This window comes from Diorhabda carinulata, chromosome X, assembly GCF_026250575.1.
Source record: "Diorhabda carinulata isolate Delta chromosome X, icDioCari1.1, whole genome shotgun sequence".
NCBI classification, from domain to species: domain Eukaryota; kingdom Metazoa; phylum Arthropoda; class Insecta; order Coleoptera; family Chrysomelidae; genus Diorhabda; species Diorhabda carinulata.
The window spans coordinates 20,415,105-20,438,159 of NC_079472.1; the positions used below are offsets into that span (position 1 = coordinate 20,415,105).

Genomic DNA, 23,055 nt, shown 5'->3' on the forward strand with positions numbered 1-23,055 from the left:
CTATATGTCTGCTAGTTTGCGCACTTTCAGTCGAATATCATCCAGTAATGCTCTACAGCATTCTGGAGTTGTCACCTCATTTGGTCGACCACTGCGATGCTGCTCTTGGCAGATTGTACTTCACTGTTGATAACGAAAGATTAGTCTCACTCATACTAGAGGCTACTGAGATCTTAGTGAAATCGTCAGCTTTTCAATGAGATTTGATTTGATGGAACCTTTTGCCATGTACCTCACCGAAGCTATACAATAAAGTGGAAAAAATCGAGAATGAAGTGACAATTATAGACATATAACATACGACCTTTAGAAGGTCTTTCAATTGGTCTTCTACTATATTATTTGTTATTCATGTAAATGTTTGCAAGTCGTTTGAATTCATCCACTCTTCATTCTAATTCCACTTTTTCTTTCCGACCTTTTTGAATTTTTAATTTTACCTCATAGCATTGATACATATTAATAACCTTTAAGACTGTTCTGTTAAAATAAGAGGTGGGCATTCTTTTCTCTTACAGAAACTTAAACGGAATCATTTCTACTCGTATTCCTCACTGATAAAGAAGTGTTCGTTCAGACTTGGTTTCAAACCGAGCCGTCGCACCAGAGTTCTTAGTAAATACACTGTGCAAGACTGAGAGTGTTTTCTAGTTCTTTCCAAACTCCATCATTTCTACTCGCCTTCCTCATGCAAATAGAGATGGTCGTGCTTTTCTTATGAACAGAAACTTAAAAGGAATCATTTTTACTCGTATTCATAATATACTCATATTCATTTTCAGTTTTCTATCGGCCACTATATTTTTTTACATTTTATTACAATATCGTCTTCGACAATCTCACTTGACAAGTTACTATGGCCATTCTGCTCTTTTGTTTTTATGTGAAAAGTGAGCTAACTACCGTATTTTTTCGATGTTTGCAAAATAAAATATCCATACTGTTTCTTATTAGTTTTTGGATGGAGTATTATAGTTTAAGAATATTCAGCTATCACAAAATGAACAAAAATTGTCCATCTCGACATTGTCTCTATTGTTTTATTCTGAAAAGAAAGCATAATAATTTCCCTGAGGAGACAGCGTGCTTCGCTTGTGTTGCAATGACGTTGTTCAAATAAATATTCAACATGAACAAAAAAAAACGTAATTTTGATAGACAAACAGTTCTTTAGATGGCAATAAACATTTGTTCGCTAAGGAAAAGAAAAAATATGATCTATTGTACGGGATAATATTATATTTCTATTAAAATCAAGTGATCAAAATTATATCACTCGTATAGAAAACTTTTCCATGATCAGTAAATATATGTAAAGATTTTATAGCTAAAATTTGAGACATTCAAGGTCGATATGTCAATAACAATCCCTATCCCTTCGAGGGATCGACTTCTTCGCAAAATACATTTCATAAAAATATTTTCTCGTGATGGGACCTCTTTTTACGATAAAAAATATGACGATATCGAGGAGTTCGTAACATTTTTTTTCTGTAAAAGCTTTTCAGACATTCAATTACATTACCGTGCATGAATATAATAAATTCAGTGTGCTCGAGAGGAAGAAAATATTTTGAAACTATTTTGCCCACTCTGAATCCTTGAATTTATGGAAAATTTGTTTTTGAAATGAATATTAATACATATCATCATGTCAAAAATATCAAATTTTCACTAAAATAATAATATATGTAGTATGCACTTTGGTCTAGAAAATTGGAAGTTCCTATCCAAGATAAGCTTAATATAATTATTTCAAGCTCTGTTGTATTAAACAGTCAAATACAAATTCGGGATGAACCGAAGACCCAAAAATATCGAAAATTGATTTGTTGTCAAGTGATTGTTAAAAAAAGTTATATTCCGGATGTTAAATTCGGGTCAACCGTGCATTTCATCCTGCTGGGATACAGCTTTTAAGAAGTGGTTTCTACAGAAGTGGTGTCTACCTCAGACCCGCGATTGAGTCTGAGGTAGACTGACTATTTATTGAGACATGAATGTAGCTTATATTTCATATTATTGTTGATGTGACTTCAGGGGAAATTATTCAAAAATGATTAAAGTACTCTATAGAATACTCCAAGCCCTAGCTACTGAGCCCCAAACCTATTCGAGGTGTCTTGTAGAAAATGAATTGGGTTAAATTTGTAGATACAAATCCGAATATTTCTTTGAACCAGTAGGTTACTTTGAATAAAAACAATGATTATTTAACAAAAATTTATTTACAAACAATTATAAAAATTTCATAGAATATACAAAGGTCAGGAAAAGCGTCTCACAATAGTATCAGGATAAATTTTATAGTAAAAACTATAAGTTGTTAAAGTTGGGATCTAGAGAACAATAAGTTTAGTGAGTGAAACATTAAAAAATCACTCTCACAGCAATTCATCCGAGTTTTCAATTATACTGACACTACTTTAGTCCCAACGATAACGGATACCCTGTATCTACACAAACGCCATTCTGAAGAGTTTTTTTGTTACACGTTAGTTTTCTCCTATATGAGACGGTTCTCCTCAACCCTACTTTCCCTACAATGTATACATATTTTTACAAAATAGTGTTTTATAAATAAAATCTATACTTTATCTTCAGATAGGTGGAACGAGTTCAGTTCTGTTTGATTAAATATTACTTTTTAACTTAATTTTCGATTTTAAAAATTAAGTTTCGATAGTAAAATGCCTTTTATGTGGTAATATTTATGGTGATAAGTTATTTAGAATCGACATTTAGATCCTTCTAGCAAATTTGAAAATCAACGATCCACTATAATTTTAAATTTTGCTCACAAATACTGCAGTGAACAAAAGTGCGCTTGAAGTTTAATCTTACTACATTAAAAAAGACACAAAAATTTAGGATGGAACTGATGCCTTAGTTACTATAAATTCAATGAATTCAGATTATTAAGTGTTGTTTAGAAATCGAAGCGAAATTACAAATAAAAGTAAAGTACATTTATAGAGAGTTTATAAAGTAAACAGAATGTTTCCGTGCAAAAACAAAATTTGTCATACTTCAGTAGAAGGTGACGAATCAAGTTTTGTTTTTCTTAAGAGGAGCTAATTCCAGAAAATAGAAGTTTTTATACATCTTCAGCAGGAAAGCAGTTTTTCAAAAAAAGTAAATGTTGGGTGTGCCGCACTATAAGAGATACGAATCATCAAAGCTTTTCTAATTGAAGGAACGTTGATACATCATACTCACTTACAAATTCTGCAAAGATTCATTGACAACCTTCCTATAAATATTTGATAAACTCATTTCTACCAGCATAACGGTTGCTGGGCTCATTCTACACAAGGATTACTGATTAGCTTAATCATCAATTTAATGGAAGATGGTTTGGGAGAATGAGTGTGAGATGTTGAGCTGCTAGACCACCAGAGTTTACAATAACGGATAGTATCAAGAACACATTCCGAAAAAACAACAAATACTTACAGCCTAGCATTTAATGTGATATACCTTCATTTAATTATCCCTAATTAGTACTGAGCCAGTAAAAATAAGTCAATAACTTTATTTCATATTTTCCACATACATTTTTACAACAAAAATAGATTTTTGGAGAGTTTCCGCGATATACTTGATTTTCCAAAACATAAATTATGTTAGAAATTAATCTTTCAAGCAGGATTAAATTTCCAAAAACAAAAATTGAAATAGAGAATTTTTTGCACCTTATAAGAGTAGTTCCATCTATCTGGGATACATTGTATATGAAGTTTTTGAGCAATTGCATTGTGTAGAAAAGTTGTATTAACATTGCACCATATTTAAAATATAAGATATTGTGTGAAAATTATCTATTGAAGTTTGTATACAAACGCTTACAAGAAACTACATGCAAATAATTTACATTACCGATGATTTCAGATATAAACTTGTTGCTATTTTGTCACAATTTTAAAAAATTTACTAAATGCAGTATTTTTGAAATTTCGAGATGTTATAACTGGAAAATATCACAATTAAAATATATAAAATATACAAAAATATTGTACTGTACAATTGTCAGTTACACTCAAAATGTCGATGTATTGGACTAGAAAAATGATAGATATAAAGAGAGAAATAAAATTTAAATAAGATGATGCATCATTTTTGCTAAACAACATCAATTCGTCAATAAGTGTTATAATTAAGTTATATTATTGTCATAATTTTAAAGCAAACAGAAGGAAGAAACATTTTATGATATTGCGACAGTATAAGAAAATGTTATCATTACTAGAACACATGAAAGAATCACTCTCTACACCGATTTTCTCAGAAAAATGAAGCCTGTGATTGTAATCTATATTTAGAATTTGAGTTTGAATTGCTACTCTATTAGCCAGATTTAGCCCCCTAAGATTATTTTCTGTTTCCAGACTTGAAAAAATGGCTTGGTGGTTAAAGATTTTCCAACAGTGAAGAAGTGATATCGGTAGTCAATGGCTATTCTGAGGAGCTTGATGATTCTTATTATAAAAAAGGTATCGAACTTATTGAACATCGCTGGGAAAAGTGTAGAGAGTTAAAAGGAGATTACGTTGAAAAATAAATATATTTTTTTTTAAATTTTTAGTTTTCTTCGTTGGGCTAGATACTTCTGGGAACATCCGCATATATTCAACCAACCAAAAAGAAATTGGAACAAAACTAAACAAATTTTTCTCGGAAACGTGTGTTAAACTGATCATAGCAATAATACTTGATGCAATTTGATAATTTTGAATTTTCTGACACATCTGAGTACAATAATTACATGATTATTCATCATGAACATGATATTAATTGCAAAATAAATCAAAATAAGCAGATTAATATATTTTTATATTGCATATATAGACTAGCCTAAAAAATATTACAAAATCAACATAATATATCAAAAAGTTTTATATATATATATAGTGTATTTTTTTAATATATGTACAACATCACAGACATTAATATAATATATAGATTTGTAGGAATTCTAATCTATTGCGTTTAAATGAAAACAAAATACGATTTTCTCTCAAATTCCAAATCAATCTATTTAAGCTTTTTTTCAGTATACAAGGTATATTCGTAATGTAAGATCCGTTTCTGTTTCCATCAGCGATAGCGCTGCTATCGCAGTGATATGAGAGAATAAATTATTAGAAGATGCTTTAGACAGTTCAATGAAGTACTTGACTTAAGAACTCATGCACGAAATTGAATAGCAAAACTGTAAGTTCACAATTAGTGTTCTTGTTACTAAATACCCGCAAATTTCACGATCACTTATTCTTAAAATTGTTAAAAACTGAAATTTCGGTAACAAAACTTTTTACAGAACACAAAAAACAACGGTTGAGCAGTGCACTTCAGTTTTTGTATACTTCGTCCTCAGCGAAAGTCTGAGTAAATCTTGACATGTAGACCATTTTTTACAACAGAAAAGATTTATTCTCCCTACGAGACGAAACAATAAAAGTTTTATTGATATACCTCGTAATATTCAAAATGATATTTGTTGAAAAAGTGAAGATACCCTGTACACTATCTCTATAAGGCGATCACTGACTAACCTTGTTCGTTCTATTCTTAAATCAACTGAAAGATTTTATTGAAATGAAATATAATGATAGGTTTCTTTTAAACTGTCTAACTGACTAAAATTCCTACAATTTCAACCACTTCATAAGATATCATAAGATATAGAGTGACTTAATGTAAGACATTTTTCACTAAAATTTGTATAAAAAAATTTCTCGTTGTGTAAAAACTAGCAATTTCAAAATTGTTTCCCACTGTGTACTACTGTGTCGAGCAACGTACGGAGATTAAGTATTTGCGTTAAAAAGATTAAATTTCAACGGAAATTAACGAAATGTTGAAGGATAAATTAGGGAAATCTGTAGCATCATATGAAATAATGAAATTATAGTCTCGTTAGTATAAATGTTATATACAAAAGAAGATGCAGCTGGTTCATCCACAACCGATAATAAATACATATTAGGAATTTTTAGAAGATCGATGTTTGATTATAAGATAAATAGTTGGAGATAGTGGTTCATCATATCATGCCAAACTAGACATGACAAAATTGTCTGCACGATGATACTACAGATGTACGAAAGCAAACTCGTAAATAGAATTGCAATTGCTTATTATGACAATTTAGTTCCAAAGTTATCTTGCATAACCCACGTTGTAGTCATACATGCGTGACTGCAACGGCCACCTCGACAGTGAAATTTGAACTAAGCTAGTACTAGGTATAAATAAACAGCACAGTAGTTTTGCAGAGCACATCAAAATATGAGTATCTGTTATTAATGGAAGAGGGATGAGTTTCTCAAGTCAAAAAGCGTTACATCAAGCAATCCAGAAACTTTTGTTGAAGTTGAAGAATTGCTGAATGAAGGGCATTATAATTATATGAGCTACAAAACAATGTGCTTTATGGTGATCTGTAAATATGACACAAAGAAAATGACCGTAAATTATAATTTGGAAGCTTTCGACTTTGTATTAAAACCGCTTGACTTTGTGTTTGAAAATTCTGTACTATGACGTGTTAGTATGATTAATACTTTTTTGAATATATGTTTTCGTTTTTAGGTCTATCTAACTTATTTTTTGATGTTTGGGTTTCATTTTGACAAATTTGTGTCACTCACTAGATAAATTTTGAAAAACAATTTGTTTTTATTACATTAAAAAACGACAAAATTTTTTTATACAGCAGCTTCGTTGACGAAGAATGTCAACAGATATCTATCGCTTCTCTTATCAGAATTAGAAAACAACTTGAGTATATACGTGTAAATCTCCATTTTCGCAAGATGTTTTACTTTTTTATGTTAATTGGAATAATAAAATGAGTGAATCCTTCTTTAGTGTTGACAAACTTACATTTGATGAACACATTTTTTATCCAATATTGCATTTTTTTAGTTTAGAAGTCCACCCTATATAATTGTGTTTCATTTTTACCTCCGTCTTGGACAAAAACTGAAGTACGGGAAGAGAAAACAATGAAGAGACAAGAACCTGAAAATAAAAATAAAATTGATGAGTCATTCTTTAAATAATAGAAAAAGTTGAAAAGTATGGTTTGGAAGATTTGATAACGCTTTGTATAAATAATTACTCGTCCATCTTTGGCTTAGCAATTTGAATATGCGCAAAGCAAATAAGGGAGGAAAGGAAAATAAATACAGAAAACATTTTGAAGTAAAAATTAAAGCCAATATTAGCGGAAATTCCTTCTTTATTATCTTTTAAAAAACAAACACCTTTTCTACGTTTATTGTAGTAACTCGACTTGCCAAATTAATGAGCGGCGTTCTTTTTAATTTCCTAACTCTAGAGTCAAAGACACCAAGAATTTTGTTAACAAGAACTCACTTCGTAAAAGAACACGAACAAGTAGAGATTTGCTGCATGTGTACCCCTTTGAGGCATCCTTGTTGCCTTTAATTAGATTTATTATTCGTATTCGAGTGTTGGTACTCAAGTTTATGTACTTTGCTGTTACTGTAAGAAGGTCTCTAGTAAGTTTGTAACATGTTATGTCACATACAAAGTCGTTCGAAATTAAAATGACACAGAAAAAGGTTTGTCATAAAGAACAGTCGGTAGCATCATAAAAACTATGGTATTAACAACCGCTCTACTATATACCCTTATATGTACGCTAATGAGTTTAATCATAGTCAGCCAATAACTGTGCTAATTACCTAACGCTACATGTCTACCTTTTTCAAATAGCCAATAATTATTACCTTTTTTTAACTCCCATTTGTTACTTTCTTGTTACACTTCCGTTTTTATTACGTTTATTGGAATGCCGTAACAAGTTCTATGTAATTAGTACATATTAGTAATTATTGTATGCAAAGTTGATTGAACGTTTCGTAAATACAGGAAGTAGCCATAAAATCATTTCCATATGTATAAATAGGTAAATTTGATATATTGTAAATTTTCTTGAGGATTAATTTTTTTATCACATCGATACACTCTACATATTTATTCGGGAGATTATTGATCTTTATCTGAAAACAATGTCGGATTGATATTTTTAAATGATTGAGCACGCATTAACATAAATTTTGCACGGCTCTATCGCTGATAGAAATTTCATTTTTTCTTGTAGCGCTCCAATCGCTTGCGTACGTCACCAGCGCCGATCAAGTTTTGTCGGCCAAGCTACCGTTGCTTCCCCATCGCAATGTTTTGTTTTACAATCTTATAACGTCGTGTAGTATTAGTCGTATTTTTTGTCAGGATGTCGAAGCTTTATTACAAATATTGTATTTTCAAAATGTACCAATACTTCTACTACTGCACCAAATATTTTTAAGTATTCTTAAGGGAGAAAAATTACGTAAGGAATATTGTTTTATGAAGTAAAACTAATCGGTTTTGTTGTAGGAATTATTTCGAGATAAGTAGGGGCACTACCGGTTGTTCAGAACTAATAATTTTTAAAATTCACGTCCAACATAAAGCAAATATAGCAGTAGTTTTTTATAAGGAAAATTCAGTCCGATTTACATAATGAAATCGAAATATTATTTTTTTGATAAAGAAACTTTTATAAAAATACATTTTTTATGTGAATTGGTTGACAACTTTCGCTAGTTGTCAAGCATTAACTAAATTAATGTAATAAAATCTAGATGAACTATAACTTTTGGAAAACAATAATCTTTCCTCATCTAATTTCAACTAATTTATAATTAGAATCAAGCACTTTTTCACTCGAACAAAATAAGTCCAACAAATCGAAGTCGACTTCGCTAGAAATTGAATGTAATATATTTGTTTAGCTTTAATTCCAACTTTAACACTTGGTATCTCAAAATTAAAACGTTTCTTGCACATAAAATCTTGTTTTTTCTCATGAATACCACATTCCATCGATCTGTCTGTTCATGCAGCGGATTTTAACAGTCATAAAATGGTTGTGACAAAATAAGTAGTCATCTATTTGTGCCAAGTTATCTGAAGAACCACGAAAAGACCTCTGCTCCATTTTTATCAAGAAATCAACTCTTCATCGTCAAAATAACGCCAAGTCACTTTAGCAAGTAGCATTTTACCAAACAAGCCGTTAGCTCTCGTACATAATCGGCGCTAATGACGTAATACCAATTTGAAACGGATCTCAGGCAATATTTTTTAAGTTTGTTAATACTAATCCTATCGACTTGAAATAAACACCATTACGTTTTCTTGTAAAATCATATCTATTTATTGGGAAAATGATTATAAGCTTTTAGACCACCATCTTTGAGATGTAATAACTCACAGAATCTTTATAAATGATAGAAGATTATTTTCTTTATAAAGCAGATTAAGGGATCCCAAATAACTCGTTTGTTAGGCAAGTGGAATACTTTATAATAATTCTATTTTTAAACTTCCATATTTTTGCTTAATATTCCATCCAACTTTGACTCTCATCATTCTCCTTTCTTTAGGGGAATTTATAATATTTCGACGCCTAGATAGAACAAGACATCTTGAATCCTCCTCTTGTTATCATATAATTTATACAAATTAATCGAAATGAATTAATTGCGGATATCACATAGGAATCATTATGTTTATTGTCCTATCTCAGCTCTTCTTTTAGATTCCTTCTTCTTCCAAAACTCTTTCTCACATGAATACTAGAGAATGGCTTTAGAATGCTTTTTTGTTAAGTTTATTGGCGTCTTCATTTCCTTTGATTCCTTTATTTCCATATCTACATCGACTGTTATTATTCTATCAGAATTCTGATACCGCATTTCTAATTTTGTAAAACCCTCAAATAGACTCGTATGCTGATCTGGCTGTTACCAGATAATGAGTTGTGAGATCGTAATAGCCTCAAGCACCCTAGTTGAACCAGTTTCCGTTACTGAATTGATACATCCATTGACAAGTTCATAGATCTTTGTTGAAGGTTCTCCTTGATATTGGTATGACATACTCTCTTCTTAATTATTTTTCTCATAATCGAGACACATATCTATCAAAGTATTTGGGAGTCAAACTAAAAATTTTAGAACTAAAACTTAAATAATAGAAAGTATTTTGATGAATATTGTTTAAATGAATTTGCTCACCTATATTGATCTTCGCTTTCACTGAATCCATCAATTCTGATTACATTCCACTCATCTTTAGATTTGGCGTAGCTAAATGATATCTGTAATAAAGAAAATATAACCATTATGTTATACAATAAAAAATGTATTATAACTAATGAAATAAATATGTTTCAAGAAAGTGAATCGTTATTTATATCTACAAATGCTGTAAAAGTTTCAAAAAACAAAAAGACCTCAAGTTTCCTTTGTATGTGAAACCTGAACAATGAACAAAAGAAAACAAAATCAACTAGAAGTATGGGAACGTGAAATGCTCAGAATAATTTAGGATGAAATTAAAGAAGATGGGGTGTGTACAGAAAAAGAACAAAAAGAGAACTGTCAGAATTGTATAAGCACCCAATTATAACTCATATAGCACAGTGAGCAAGATGGTTGGGACATTTGGTTGAATGACAGAAAATAGATGGGTAAAACCAATACTTCAATTAGAGGTTAGATGACAATGGAGAATAGTGGGTGTGTGGGGCTGGCAAAAAAAATGGAAAGAAGTAGTAAAAGAAATCGAGCCGACTGCTAGATAGGTTTGTAAGTGTGATATATACATAAAAATTTCATACATATTCCTTTTTCATTTTTCAGCTTTAAATTATGTGAAGTTTTCGATTCATTTTCTTATTCTGTTACGTTTGTATATGTCAAAAAAGTTTGCTAGGAAGATTGTTTTTTGCTCATAAAGTAAACTCATACCAAAAGTCTCAGTAAAAATTAATTGAAAATAAATACCAAATTAACAAAATTACCTTTTGATGGAAATATTCAACTATGCTTGATTTGATTTACTAAAAGTTGATTCTTTGAAATTCTTCTTTAGAAAGAAACTATTTAAACAGTAACAGTATTCAATAAGTAAATTCACTTTATGGAACAATAATTACGAATAGAAGTTTTATATAAAATGCAACTAAAAATATATAAATCTGCAGACTCGTCGGTTCAATATACAAACATTTGTTGTAGTTGTTGAAACATGGATCAGCGAATTTCAATTGATACGGTAGCTCAAGGTTCAATACCATGCATGGGTTGGCGAACCGTAATTCTGTTCAGTCGAAACTTGAGGAAAATATCAAATTTATTATGGTCGGCTTAGGTAGAGTTATGTGGACAAGGATTTTTCAAATGCTCTTGTGGCACTAAATGAAAAAATCTTCACCTTGTAATAAAATAATAAATTCATTCAATTTTCTAATTTTTAAATCTTTTTATATGTTTTAACTTATAAATTGTCTCTTTTTCTTGTTGCTCCATCAAACACGCAGTGTTATTAGCAATTATTTAAGTTTGGGTTGAATTTAGACTCTAGATTTTATTGGTTAATTTGCAGTCTTTCGGGCAGTTCAGAAGCTCCTTTTGGTCATTTTGTCGTTTATTCTTTAATAGATAATATTTTTCTCTATAATATCGAAATATGTCTTAACCGTAAAAATATTTTTAATCCTTACTTTCCACATGACAAAAAAAACCAACCCGAATCAAAGCATTTCTAAAATTGTGAGTTTGTTTCAGAGAAAGTTAGATTTAAATGTATCTTTTTTGACATTTTATGGTTTAGTAATATAGTTTTATTTTTTTTATTTCGTAGTGATGACTTTTTGATCTACTTTCTAAATATTCAGATGTTTGTCCGATGTAAACAGCATCACAATCATATCAAGGTACTTAATATATAATATAACTTCTTTTATTTTTTGGTGTTTTAGATTTTAATTCAGTGGAATATTTTTATAATTTAATATCTATTGTTGTTAATGAAATAGCGTTGTTGATATGATGAGGAAAAGGATTGGTTTTGGGTCTTAATTGATCGTACTTGTTGATTTAATATATGTATCTTCGTAGTATGAATGTTTTTTTCAAGATTTTAAGAGTTAAATATAATAAAAACTGGTAAATGTAAGGAAAAAATTGCACCCCCACTATTCTATTTCGAGTTCAATATATTTCAGGTAAGTCTAGACAAGGTTCAGTTTTAATAGTCGTTCCAAACTTCGTTTTCCATCTTTTAAATATAAAAACCCTTATTATTATTAAATGGAAAGAGGTAATGAGTAAAACATCATTTTATAGCTGCTTCCATTATATATAAAAACCCGTATTTTTTAATTTGGGTTGCTGACGTTCTTGTAGAAGGAAACATATGTAGTTTAAAAAAACCAACTCGTAAATTTTTCGGTTCAAATCTGGCAACCCGACTATGCATAAATATATTCATAACAACAAAATTTCAACCGATTAAGTTGGGCTACCTACACAAAATTTATTCTCGTTTTTAATTAATCTCATGAAACTGGATTTATGGAGGTGAGAATCAACCTCCTGGGGCAAAATTTATTGTTTTTCCGTGTATATTAACTGACTCTGTTTTTTTAAATTTCGTTTTACTTTTGTACCGTACCGCTCCTTCATTAACTTTGTTCAAATATTGATATTTGCTGTAAATCTTGTCCCAAAAGAGGATTTGGGCATTGCTAACAATGCTTAACTTAGTTATAGAAAATATACATTTTATTCACGATTAGAACTGAATTTTTCTAGGTTGTCCTGTACGAGGACTATTTACAAAAAAGTAACGTTTTGCAATTATTGAGAAACAGCGATCAAAAAAGCTGTATACATCTGAAATATTCTAATTTTCGCAATCAGTTTCCACAAAATTTGCGATAACCAAGCTTTTCAAATACAAAAATACGAGAAACTTTGCAAAATTGAGCGAAAACTATGTTAAAGGGCAATTCGTCATCACAGTCTTTGGGCGTCTACTGTCCTTTTCGTCCTGAACTTTACTTAGGACATTTTTAAACTGAACTAAGATACCACCAACGCAAATGCCAATATATACATGATTAGTGGGAGCATATAGGCGTCAGATTGAAACTTTCTGAACCTATCTAAGTTTGAGCTCGATTTTTTTTAATATAAATATTAACTCAAATTTCTTATTACCCGAAACTTATGATGAATTTATTATATTGAAAAAAACTTCCATTCTAAAGTTGGACGAGATATTTGCTTTAACTATCAAGTTCGTTCTATGATTATTTCATATCTACGACTCCGAAATATTCGCATTTCTCTTATTCTCCAATGGGGTCTTTATTCAAGTTCAAGTCTTTCTCGTTACCCAGTATAATTATTTCACATTGTGACGTATTCAAATTAAAGCGTTTTATATTTTTGTTTTAGTTTTCTGACCATATTTACGAGGTCGTCTTCGTCGCCTTCGAGGTAGATTTAATTTCTTTTATAAACACTAGAAATACTTCATTTATTTCTAATTTAAACGATATTTACCTGATCCTCGATCATATCTCTTCTGATAAACTTCATTGGCTCGAGATGTGAATGAAATTGATCGATGACAGTGAGCGGCTGTTTGAGAAGGTGTTCTGAAATACAGATAAACAGGAATTATTTTAGTGGGCGTTATTAAGTGTACTTTCATCAAGAGAACGAGTTCGTAATTTCAATTTACGGCAATTGTCAGTTTAATTTAATCGTTATTTCCTTAATTCAGTATATTAGTAATGGTCGGTTCATATGTTACTACCTAGTGACTCAACTATCAAATAATACCTACAGAAAAATCACTCAATATTGTTTAGTTTAGTGAATGAATTTTGAATTGAGAATCTATCTTTAGATTTATGGTTAGTTCCATCAACAAATCCCCACGCTTCAACATTTTTTCCTCAAAATCCGCTATCTCCTACTAGAGTTGTTTCTTAAGTTTTGAGATATGGCGACATTGACTGATGAAACATTTATCTTGGTCAAAAAATGAAAATAAATCGTGAACATTTTCGTACGATGATTTCCTATGACTTTGGTGATGGAGCACCATCTCGAGCCTCCGTGTTTCGCTGGTTTTCTGAATTCAATTATGATTGCCGTTCAATACAGAATGAATTTCGTGAAGGTCGTCTAAAATCGACTGCTGTGCCAGAAAACATCGATTCTGTGCGTAAAATGATATTCGAAGATCATAATCTGACATACCGTGAGATTGAGGCATACTTGGGCATCAATTTCACTCGCATACACTAAATACTGCATGAACTTTTGGCTGTCAAAAAAGATTTGTTCGCTTTGGACACCGCACAATTTGACAATTGCTCAAAAACAGCTCCTGTCTATTGGTGCAGGCAAATTCTCAAACTAAGCAACAATCGACTGTATGGGTATCTCAAGACGAGCCAAAACAAAAATTGTTGGAGCACGAAACGTCTCCATCAAATTGTCTCCTGCTTTTTCTAAATAACTGGACATATCGCCACCGTTCTATAAGAGCAACGCAGAACGGTCAATTCTGAAGGGTACATCAGCATTTGTTTGCCTCAATGATGAAGATAAACCAGTGAACAAAATTATAACGTACCATATATTTTTAGCCTTGATAAAGATCCAATAAAAGATCGGAACGTTGGCATTTTAAAAAACTCACTGGACAGTTTTATTTTGAGTCCTCGACCCGCAACATCATTCGAAAATACATACTAGAAAGGACAATAATATCAACAATGACATATTTATTTGAGTCAATTTAAAAAAAGTGAGAGATGAAAAAGATAATTAGCATTTTTCTAACACTCTAACATACTCACCAATTATGTATCCCATAGTTACGTCATCAGGTAGGCGTATTCTTTCGCCGGTGCTGATGAACCTGCCTTCACTGAAACAAATGAAATAGTGAATTACTTTGGATACTTAACTGCCATTAAAGTAGACAGATTAAAAAAGATCTTAATAATTATGTCGAATATCAAATTTGAGAAAAAAATCGCCGTACGTGGAATTTGTTCATAGTTAATTCCATATTAGATTAAACTGTAAGAAAAATATTGAACTTTGATGAATCTGAAAAGTGGCATATAAATCGTGTTTTGCGCTAGGATGTAAAAATGCCACGACTAAAACAATTGGGAAATGGTTTGAAAGTATTTGTCGTTTTGATGATCCTGCGAGATGTAATTATTTTTGTTGCCAGGATAATATTAGTCTAAGTAAGATTCAATAACTTATTTCAATATTTTAGAGTAATTTAGTTTATTATGCTTTTAATTTTTAACGTAATTATGTATTAATGTAAGAACCCATAAAAATTTTAGTCACTTTATTCTTATATATTGAAAAATGTTTTAGTTATACGTAATTAATAATTGAAAACTGTATTATAACAGCATACGCTACATTGCCGGTAACGATAACCTCATCATCAAGCAGACAATTGCTTAAGGTTTTTATCAAACTTATGAAAACTGAAAGCCAATTAATCATTTTTTTGTGTAGTTGAAAATTTGAAATTTTCACGATATTCATTTAAATATTTTTTTTCACTTTTAATTAAATATTTCACTTTCTGATATTATTTCATATCAAGAACTTAAGAAATAAATTTTTTATCTCGTTAAAATTGGGACTTTATAAAAGTTAATTCATTGCTGAAAGATATATTATATGCAACCATGTTATTACTATTAAAACATATGGATTATAACTTAAAACGTAAACTAAACTTTTGCTTCAGCTTCTGAAGACGATAACTTGGTTATCGAAAAGCGCTTCAGACAGTGTAATTGTGAGTGTTGGTTAGTGGTGGTGTAAAAAGTGTATTTGGTATGAATATCGCCAACGGTTCTAGAAATTCCAACTTAGTTATAAATATACGCAGAAAAGAAAGCTACCATACTCTTAAAGGAGTGTGATGTAGAGAAGTTGGCGAATCAAGCAAAAGTACAACAACCTAAAAGATAGACAAACAGTCTTAAAAACATTAACATCAAAAACAACGGTAAACAAAGTACTATTCGTGGTACTAAACTATGTCTTTCCTAGCTCCATGGGTATTATGAAGTGGAAGGTAACTCCCAAGCAGATAGGCTTTCAAAATTGGGACAAGGGAAGAGGATGCCGCCAGTTACAGTGTTATTACCAGTGAAATTTTTAGAAGATAATAATAACCCAAGAATCACAGCCCAACATCGGGAGATATGGTCAAAGTGATATCTAGAGCGTTTGGCAAAAAATCAATGAGAGAAAACGAAAAAAAATACAATACAAAACCCAGGCTGAGAAATGGAGAGTGGCAAAGGACAACTAATATGTGTGAATGTGTAGACGAAGAGAAGATCGAGCATTTGCTTCCATGTATTGTCGAAAAAACAATAAACGAATTCTTTGTGGGTTAAATGCAGTATAATGCCTCAAAGAAGTAGTAGAATTAAAAAAAGTCTAATCTGGGTTAGATTGCTTAAAAATAAGCTTTAGAATGAAAAATTTGATTGGATGGTTATTTAACTAAGTTTAAAAATCGTGTACTACAAAGTTTAATAAAATTGGCTTTAGGCTACCAAGTGAACCACGTCTCAACTAAGTCGAGTTTATTCGTAGCAAGCTAGCCCAACCTGTATCATTGTAATATTTATCATGGATTATTCTGATTCCAATAATAATCGCTGTGTTGATCTATTTCAATAGGTCACAGTTACATTAACATTCGAATCAAACTAATCTCTGTGTCAGATTTATGTGAAATTTAGATAATGGTATCAGACATATGACGGAAACAAAAATATAATCACCGCAAAGACATCAGAAAACTTACATTTCCGTCAAACAGCCCTCGTAGTTAAGTAGAAACATCAATATCATATTAACATGTAGTGATTATAATAAGAAGTAATTAACTTTATCTAATGTTTCAAGAAGATAGTGCTTTAGTTAGATGAATTATTTATGATGTAATTAAGAGTAGAAGATTGAAGCAAACAACAACGTTGTTTTAACTATTTCATTTGATGAATTTATATTTGAGAGATTCGATGTTTTGCATAATTTTTAATTATCGCGTATTGAACCCTTTTAAGAATTATCAACGGGGTGTCACTGGAGGAGGTCCACATATACATCTTTCTTTTCAAATATGTAATTGGAAGGATATATATGCACGCGTGTATATAGTATGAAAACGAATACAATAAAAGAAAGAGATATACTCGCTGGAATGAAAATAGACGTATATGATATATATACGTAGAGTGCAAGAAGAAGAAGCAGCAGGTGGCAATCGACGTTCCGAATCACTAAGTCCATCATTATCTAGATACTAACAACGAAGCGCAAAATATACTGTTGAATTTCAACCTTACAACTACACTCTCCTTTTTTAAGAATTATACGAGGGTTGCTATTGAACTTTTGAGGTGTGGCCACCGTGTTTCTCTAGTCTACAAGGTAAAGATCGTCCAGAATCGGCTGTTGTGCCAGAAAATATCGATGCTGTGCTACCAGATCATCATGTGACATACCGCGAGACTGCCATAATTAGGCATTAGTTCCGCTCCCTCACTTTCAACTAACATTTGGCTGTTAAGAAGATTTATTCGTGTTGGATACCGCACGAAATGCTGAAAAAATTCAAAAGATGTGTTCAACACTTAGAAGCAAATGGTCGCCAATTTTTTCGGAATCACTAGCCATATCACCACCGTTCCATTACAGCAACGTGGAAGGGTCAATTCTGAATTGTACACCAGCATTTGTTTGCTGGAAGTGTTAAGTGAATCAGGTAAACCAATCGCAGAAGACGAATCATTCCCACCCTACATTAGTTCAAAGAAAAACGTTTTTCAATAGTTAAAACATCGAATTGATGGAATATCCGCCGTACAGTACTTGTTTGGCAGGCAATGATTTCATTTTATTCTCACAGATCAAAATAAATTTCGATGTCAACGTTTTCCTATACTTGAAAAGATGTTGATGCGTTCAAATCACATGTTTTGGAGGTACCTCAATCGGAATGGAAAAATGTTTCGACTATTGATTCAATGTAAAAGTTTATTTATTTTAATATCTTAAAAAAGCAATGAAACCATATCTAATTATGATTATTTGTTTCTATTTGTCTATCTCAAAACTTAAGTAGCATCCCTATTACAGATATAAATTGTATATGTATAATGAGGCTTTATACTTGTTTCAAGAATGTATTAAAAAATTGTACAAGAGTTGATATATACCAAACATATTAATCAAAAAACGTTCCGTTGGGTACAGAAAATTCCAAAATATGCTAATCCCAACCCCTGAATTAAGAATCAGTCAAACAGTTGAATCTCAGTGATGCACAAGACCCTATCGAGAGATGCCACTAAATGGAATGGAATATGTCATGAACACAGTAGAACAAGTTGGTAATCACTTATGCAGATGATGCTTTTGGATCTTAAGTAGATTATCATCTCCAGAATTCGATAATTTAGGTTATTAACAAACTGATCCATCCAGAAATGATATCGGATAGAGATTTGGCTATAAAACTGATTCTGAGTAAATGAGTTTTGTACGGATACAGACCTAAGTAACGACTCAAAAGTCATCAAATTTTTGAGCTGAGAAAGACAGTGTCCCTGTCAGATATTCACTTTCACGAACAGCTACAAGGTTTTAGACAGATCTTTAGCATAGAATTATTGGTTGATGGTTCAATAATTCAGTAGATGTACAGCACTACAAACAGTTTTCTTGGTAGCACTATTATAGCAACTATAAAAAAACCGAAGCATGCGGAGCTTTGCTCAACTACAACACCCTATTTAATAAAACAATTTCACCATTTGCCTTTTTGGTTGAACACTATATCCGTTATAGGTAATTTAATGAAAAAAACTGAACAAATGACAATTTATCTTCAGCCTCTGAAGACGATAACTTGGTTATCGAAACGCGCGTCAGACAGTGTAATCGTGAGTGTTGGTGTAGTGGTGGTTTATAAACAGTTTATAAACGGTTATTTACTACACCCTAACTTTGAGCTTTTCTTCTTTTTATTTAACTATATATATAAGTAATTAAACTCATTCGTTATTGATTATTTTATTACTACAATTAAGAACTTAGAGAAGAATTACGAATTGTGAGTAGACATTAATGTCGTGAGGCAGTAGAATAACTTTTCAAAATATTATATCAGCTTAAACCTGTATACTGTTACAATGTTGGGGGGTCTAAAGAGGACAATAAAATTGTTTTTTTTTTTTGTTAAATAAGGTTAGATGAAATTAGATAGTTTCAATGAGGAAAATATGAAAATATGTAGTTGAAAGGTAAAGGTATTAGTGATAGTCTATACAATGGATAAAATTCTCACGTTCCTATATAAAACTTTATGTGATGCTGCTGCTGGAAAATAGATAATACAGTTATCAACCTGCCTATAAGCTGTCTCTCTTAAAAATAAGTGTGACGTGGCACCTTATCGAATTTTCTATAGGGTCCCAAATATATTTTTCCAAATTGACACGTTTTTCAAATGTCAGAATGATCTCAAAGAAATTATTGAAATACTTTTTTCTATTTTATTTACTGGTAGGTGGTGTATTAAGTATCTAAAGCACACTATTGTGAAGGTTAATTTCATCTAATGAAGCCTTTAATCTTCCTTTGGCTAGAATGATTCGAATCAAAACAAATAATGTCAGACAAGTCACAAACAAGAACTCTTAGTATATCCTTGGTATTTTTCAATATTATTTATCAATTGCACGGCTGGCAAAGTATTGGTTTAGCAATGACAGTTCGTTGGAGCAAAAGAGACAGGGAACAGTTGTTACATAAAATATACAGAACATACGGGGTTCGGAGCAATTAAAATAAATGTTGTGATGGGAAATATATTGTTAACGATCTAAAGAACAAGTATAATATCCCATTTGAATGCTGAATGGAAAAAATAACTAGGAACTGCGTGATAAATTCATGTAATCTTAATTTTCCACACAATAATAAATACCCTTCTTTGACCATATTTTTGCTTGATTTTTTTTGTACAGGAATAGATATTTTTCAGGGCATGGTGCGTCTTGGTAAGAAGCAGTCAAACTAGAATTAAAAACTCGTAAAATTTATGTTTATCACTACTACGTGAGTAAAAGTTCATTGATTGTGTATAGAAAGAAGCTGATTCGGTTGTTCATTGCAAACTAGGAAGTCAAATCAATGCAATTAAAATAAATCATTTAATTTAATAGAAGATATGGAATTAAGTGAAATGGTAAAATGAAATTAGTATTAATCTCTTTTAAAGTACTAGCCTTTGTTACCAATGCACTTATTCCAAAGTTGAAATCATAACTTCAAATATTTTTGACAAGATTTTCATCGAATTGCGTTCATTGCTCAATCGTGGCCTTCATAATATTTGGAATGATATCGTTTTGTCAAATTTTCTAGTTTCGAGAAGTCGCATAGTGTTAATTCTGGATGGATAAGCTAGATTAGAATAAGAAATGGTCAAAATCTTGTTAATAAAAAGGGACTAGAATCAAGTCGCCTTGTTTTGGGACCTAACAGACAGACAGTCAATAAGCAATTTGATATCATAGTGAACACATCGAGATAGTGAAAAGTAAACCAAATGGTGTATTCAAATAAATTAGTGAATAGTTCAGTAATAAGTTTTAATCGATAGTAATAAGTGTTAATGAATAATGTGATTAAAAACTTTTTTGAAAATGGAAAGAACATTTCAATTGGAATGAGATTTGTATCCTTGTAACTTTAATTTCTTCTACTTCAGCTGAAAATTATCTGTTCATTCACTTGCGTGAGATTTTAAGTTATTTCCTTATCTCTCTTCAAACACGATCTTAATAAGCGGCTATAAGTAATACGACAGTTGTTACTTAAGTTTTGAGATAGACGAATAAAAACAAATATTTATAATAAGTAATGGTTGTATTGATTTTAAAATAATCAAAATAAAAAGATCAATACATTTGCATATGTTTGAACCAGATGTCGAAGCATTTTTTCCATTCCTATTGAAGTACCTTAGAAACATATGATTTGAACACATTAACTCTTTTTTCAAGTATAGAACAACGTTGATCTCGCAATTTATTTTGATCTGTGTGAATAAAATGAAATCATTGCCTGTACGACGGATAAATCATCAACTCAATATTTTCACAGTTCAAATACGCTTTTGTCTAAACTGATGTGTGAAAACTCGCATTGTAGTGGTGGAGAATGATTTGTCTTCTGCGATTGGTTTCCCTGTTTTTTTTTGGACAGTTCTTGCAAACAAATTCTTGTGTACCGTTAAGAATTGACCGTTCTACGTTGCTCTATGAGCCTTTTTTTTGAGTGATTATCAAATTATGAGGTATACAACGAGAAAAAATTTTTTGACAGCCGAACGTTCATACAATATTGAACGTATGCCTGAATCTCGCGGTATGTCACACGATGATCATGCAATATCAGTTTTTCTACGCTTATGTCTGTAAACGTGAAAAATCGGACCGTCAACATTCCTTTTAAATGAGATTTAACAATAACATGCACGTAATGAGATCTCATAACAGACACGTGCGTTTTGAGAAGAAAACTTCACTTCTTGGTTTAATTAAATTACAATCAAATTTTTATTTACGTAAGACTTTATTTGGTCTATTTACACAAATTTAGTCAATTAAAAAACATAAAAACTTTTAGCTGCGCGGCTTCGTACATAAAATTTTTCACTTCGTGCAGCAATGTAAAATTTGACATATTCATATCAGTGTCTCCATATTACATTTACAACCGAAAAAGGATCCAGCTAAGTGGCTGCTTGTCTTACCACATAGGGTATGAGACATACTGCTCAAAATAGATCAGGGTAAGAAATTATTGATACCAAAATTCATTCTTCGTTCACTTCGTGATATATAAATTTCAGTTACTTTTTTTTTGAATTCTTGAGTATAATTTGACAAAAACTCCTCGAGTAGTCTGGTATGCTTGAATTATATTTTTGATGGTAAATGGAATAGACGATAATTCCATTATGCACGGCGCTTTTTTTTTCGTCTCAATCCGAGTTGATTGTTTGAATCGAATTGAGTTTCACGCGGAAACCACTGAATAAAATTGCCTCTTATTCCACGGTTATTCTATCACTCGAAACGTTGCGGTTACATCGATTTGAGAACGAAAACGTTTTTGATTTCAGATGCTGTTAATTTGTCTACCGACGTACGTGAGATCATGTACCTTTTTTGCAAACTACCGGTGAAATGAAATTTGAAAGATTCGCTTTCCTTTGATAGACTAATATTTTCGATTGCTTTTTATTATTCCGCGTGGAAGTAGAAATCGAAAGCAATTTTATAAAAGTGCTCATAACTCGTAAGAGTGGGTGATTCAGTGTTTTCCGAAAAAGATATTTTTTTTATTTATTTACCAAATTTATTTACAATTTGTTTCTAAGTGAACGTTCTTTTTTCCGACGACTCCCGATTTGGTTTCAACGGTGATAGTCGGTGGGAAAGAATCTGGAGAGGCCCAGATAGACAGGAACGACTCAATTTCACCAGAGATGTTGTTACATATCATGGCGGATACTTGATGCTTTTTTGGGGAAGAGGGGTATGATGATGTATGGTCGCCGAACACCGCATATACGTAGATTTCTAGGAATTAGGCGGCCATAAGTCGAAATTCCAATAATCGACTAATGACAAACAATTTTTTTCCTGGAATAGTAGACTACCTGACGAACAATAGCCAACCCCACCCACATCCCTATACTGCGCGAGCGCGCTGCATTACTAGTCGAAACTTGATTGTCGCACTTACTGCACGTGAAAGTTCTTGACGCCCTTTTCGTATATCATTTTCTTCGATGAATATTTTATGTGTCGTGTCATATTTGCTTGTTTGAAATTGAATTAAATATGTATTAAATATATTGTCAATAAATGACTTAATGAGCCGTCAATAATACCCTTTTTTAGAAATGTTTTTTCTTTATTTTTCAATTTCAATCGAAAAAAAACTTTACTTCCGCACCTTTCCGAGTTACATTTTTGATTTCATTATATAATATAAAGTCTTGTAAAGAAAACTGCTTAAAATCGGCTGC

General features: G+C 31.4%; 1 protein-coding gene across 1 annotated transcript in view; it reads right to left on the bottom strand.

Moving 5' to 3' along the window:
• Positions 1-2,209: 2,209 nt before the first annotated feature.
• Positions 2,210-23,055, bottom strand: part of LOC130900776 (fringe glycosyltransferase) — a 176,505-nt gene continuing 155,659 nt past the window's right edge. The window contains exons 7-10 of the mRNA XM_057811645.1: positions 14,747-14,817; positions 13,437-13,531; positions 10,098-10,180; positions 2,210-7,026 (exon numbers count right to left, since the gene is read on the bottom strand). Of these exons, the coding sequence (XP_057667628.1) occupies positions 6,966-7,026; positions 10,098-10,180; positions 13,437-13,531; positions 14,747-14,817 (310 nt within the window). The 3' untranslated portion in view covers positions 2,210-6,965. The remainder of the gene's footprint in view (positions 7,027-10,097; positions 10,181-13,436; positions 13,532-14,746; positions 14,818-23,055) is intronic.